This window comes from Diaphorina citri, unplaced genomic scaffold (genome assembly GCF_000475195.1).
Source record: "Diaphorina citri unplaced genomic scaffold, Diaci psyllid genome assembly version 1.1 scaffold10751, whole genome shotgun sequence".
NCBI lineage: Eukaryota > Metazoa > Arthropoda > Insecta > Hemiptera > Psyllidae > Diaphorina > Diaphorina citri.
This window is the reverse complement of record NW_007388125.1, coordinates 1-1,818: the sequence shown is the minus strand read 5'-3', so window position 1 is coordinate 1,818 and position 1,818 is coordinate 1. Positions and strand designations below refer to the sequence as shown.

Sequence of the window (1,818 nt, the reverse complement as noted above, 5' to 3'; positions counted from 1 at the left end):
TTACAACACAGGAGGATGCAAACAACTCATTAATTTGCGTCATTTTATTTAAAAAACATACGTAGGATGGTATTGTAGACTTCTAATGAATACAATTATGTTTTTAGCATTATTGTGAACAACTTGTAATTTAAATGCAATGAATTTATCTTGTTCTTCAACTAAAAATATTCAATAATTCCATATTATTAAAAAGTCCTTTTCAGATGGTTTGTAAGAATTTTATGAAAAATCAGAAAATATCACCTTTGTTTTGCAAATTTATTGAAGCTGAATTAAGATGTTAACCTAGCATTCTTGTGATTAGCTCGGGAGCTTCATGATTTATGTCTTTATCATAAAATGCGGGAATTATCTTGCTTTTCTATAGGTATGTGCTCTTAACGTGTCGTTTGAGATACATTTTAATTAAAATATTGCAGGGAATTATGTTTGACACTATACTCGAAATAAAGCCGTGTTAGGTAGGTATCTACTATGTATCTGTACATTGTTGTACCTACATGTGGTAATTATTCCATCATAATGTTCATCAAATTCTTCTGTTTCAGATTCCTCGCTATATGGTGGCCTCTGAAGACATTGACCACTAGGAGAGCTCGGGTGTTCATGTTCCTCATTTGGGTGTTTGCTCTGAGTGTCACAATACCATGGGCCATGTATTTTGAAATGATCCCAGTGTTCCAAGATCAACCTGGAACTATGGTGTGTGCAGAAGTCTGGCCTGATCCGAAACAAGGCAATCTGTTCTTCTTGATTGCCAATGTACTCATGTGTTACATTTTACCAACCATTCTGATAACCTTGTGTTATCTGTTGATTTGGGTAAAAGTATCCAAGAGAGATATTCCAACCGACACGAAAGATGCACAGATGGAACGCATTCAACAGAAATCCAAAGTAAAGGTCATCAAGATGCTCATCATTGTGGTGATTATCTTTGTTGTATCTTGGGCACCTCTCTACTTTATCTTCACTGTGGTCAAATTCTTCAACGTAACTCCCTCACAAGAGGAAGCCCTTCACTTCTTCGCTCCTATTGCTCAGTGGCTCGGATCATCCAACTCTTGCATCAACCCCATTCTCTACGCTTTCTTTAATAAAAAGTTCCGGCGAGGTTTCATTGCTATCCTGAAGAGTAAGAGGTGTTGCAGTACGATACGTTATTATGAAACAGTTGCCCTCGCTAACTCTTCATCAGCAAGCATGAGGAAATCTTCTTACTACGTCAATAACGGATCTGGTGCTTCAATAAGAACGCACTATCCTCCAACACGGCAAAGTAGTTTTGATTCATTCCGGACACACAGGAGTCAACTATCGCGTCAGTCCTCCCAGGAATCCTGGCATAGCAGAAAACATCTTCTACGACAGTCGAGTCAGGATTCATGGAGACAGAAACCTGCCATGATTAGACAAAGCAGTCAAGATTCATGGCGGAGTAATGCCCATCTGATTCGTCAGTCCAGTGCAGACTCGTGGAGAGTTCCTCAGAGGCAACCGAGTTTTGATTCCTGGAAGGAAAAACATATACAGGCACATGCTGCACCTGTGCGTCAGGACTCTTCAGTGTCGTATATCTTCAACGGTACAGGGGTCTAAACCAAACATCCTATTGCCACTGGGTGGTGTGGATCAGACGATTATTTTAATCTCGGATTAGCAGAGATTTAGTAGCACTTGACACGTGCTTTCCAGGCTTTAGCGCCGGCTGGGAGTGAACATAGAGAAGGAAATTCTCTATTCATAAATATTCAGGCATTATCTTGCTTGCTCTACAGAGACAGAGGAGCTTGTGGGCAGCAGGAATCTTGATAT

The 1,818-nt window shown here is 39.9% G+C and overlaps 1 protein-coding gene across 1 annotated transcript; it reads left to right on the top strand.

The window, feature by feature from the left end:
- Positions 1-551: 551 nt before the first annotated feature.
- LOC103522734 (neuropeptide SIFamide receptor-like) lies at positions 552-1,812 on the top strand (the record flags this gene model as incomplete). Its single annotated transcript, XM_008487827.2, is given in 1 exon segment — positions 552-1,812. A coding segment is annotated over 1 exon segment (1,051 nt), but the record flags the coding sequence as incomplete, so codon positions are not given.
- Positions 1,813-1,818: the final 6 nt, after the last annotated feature.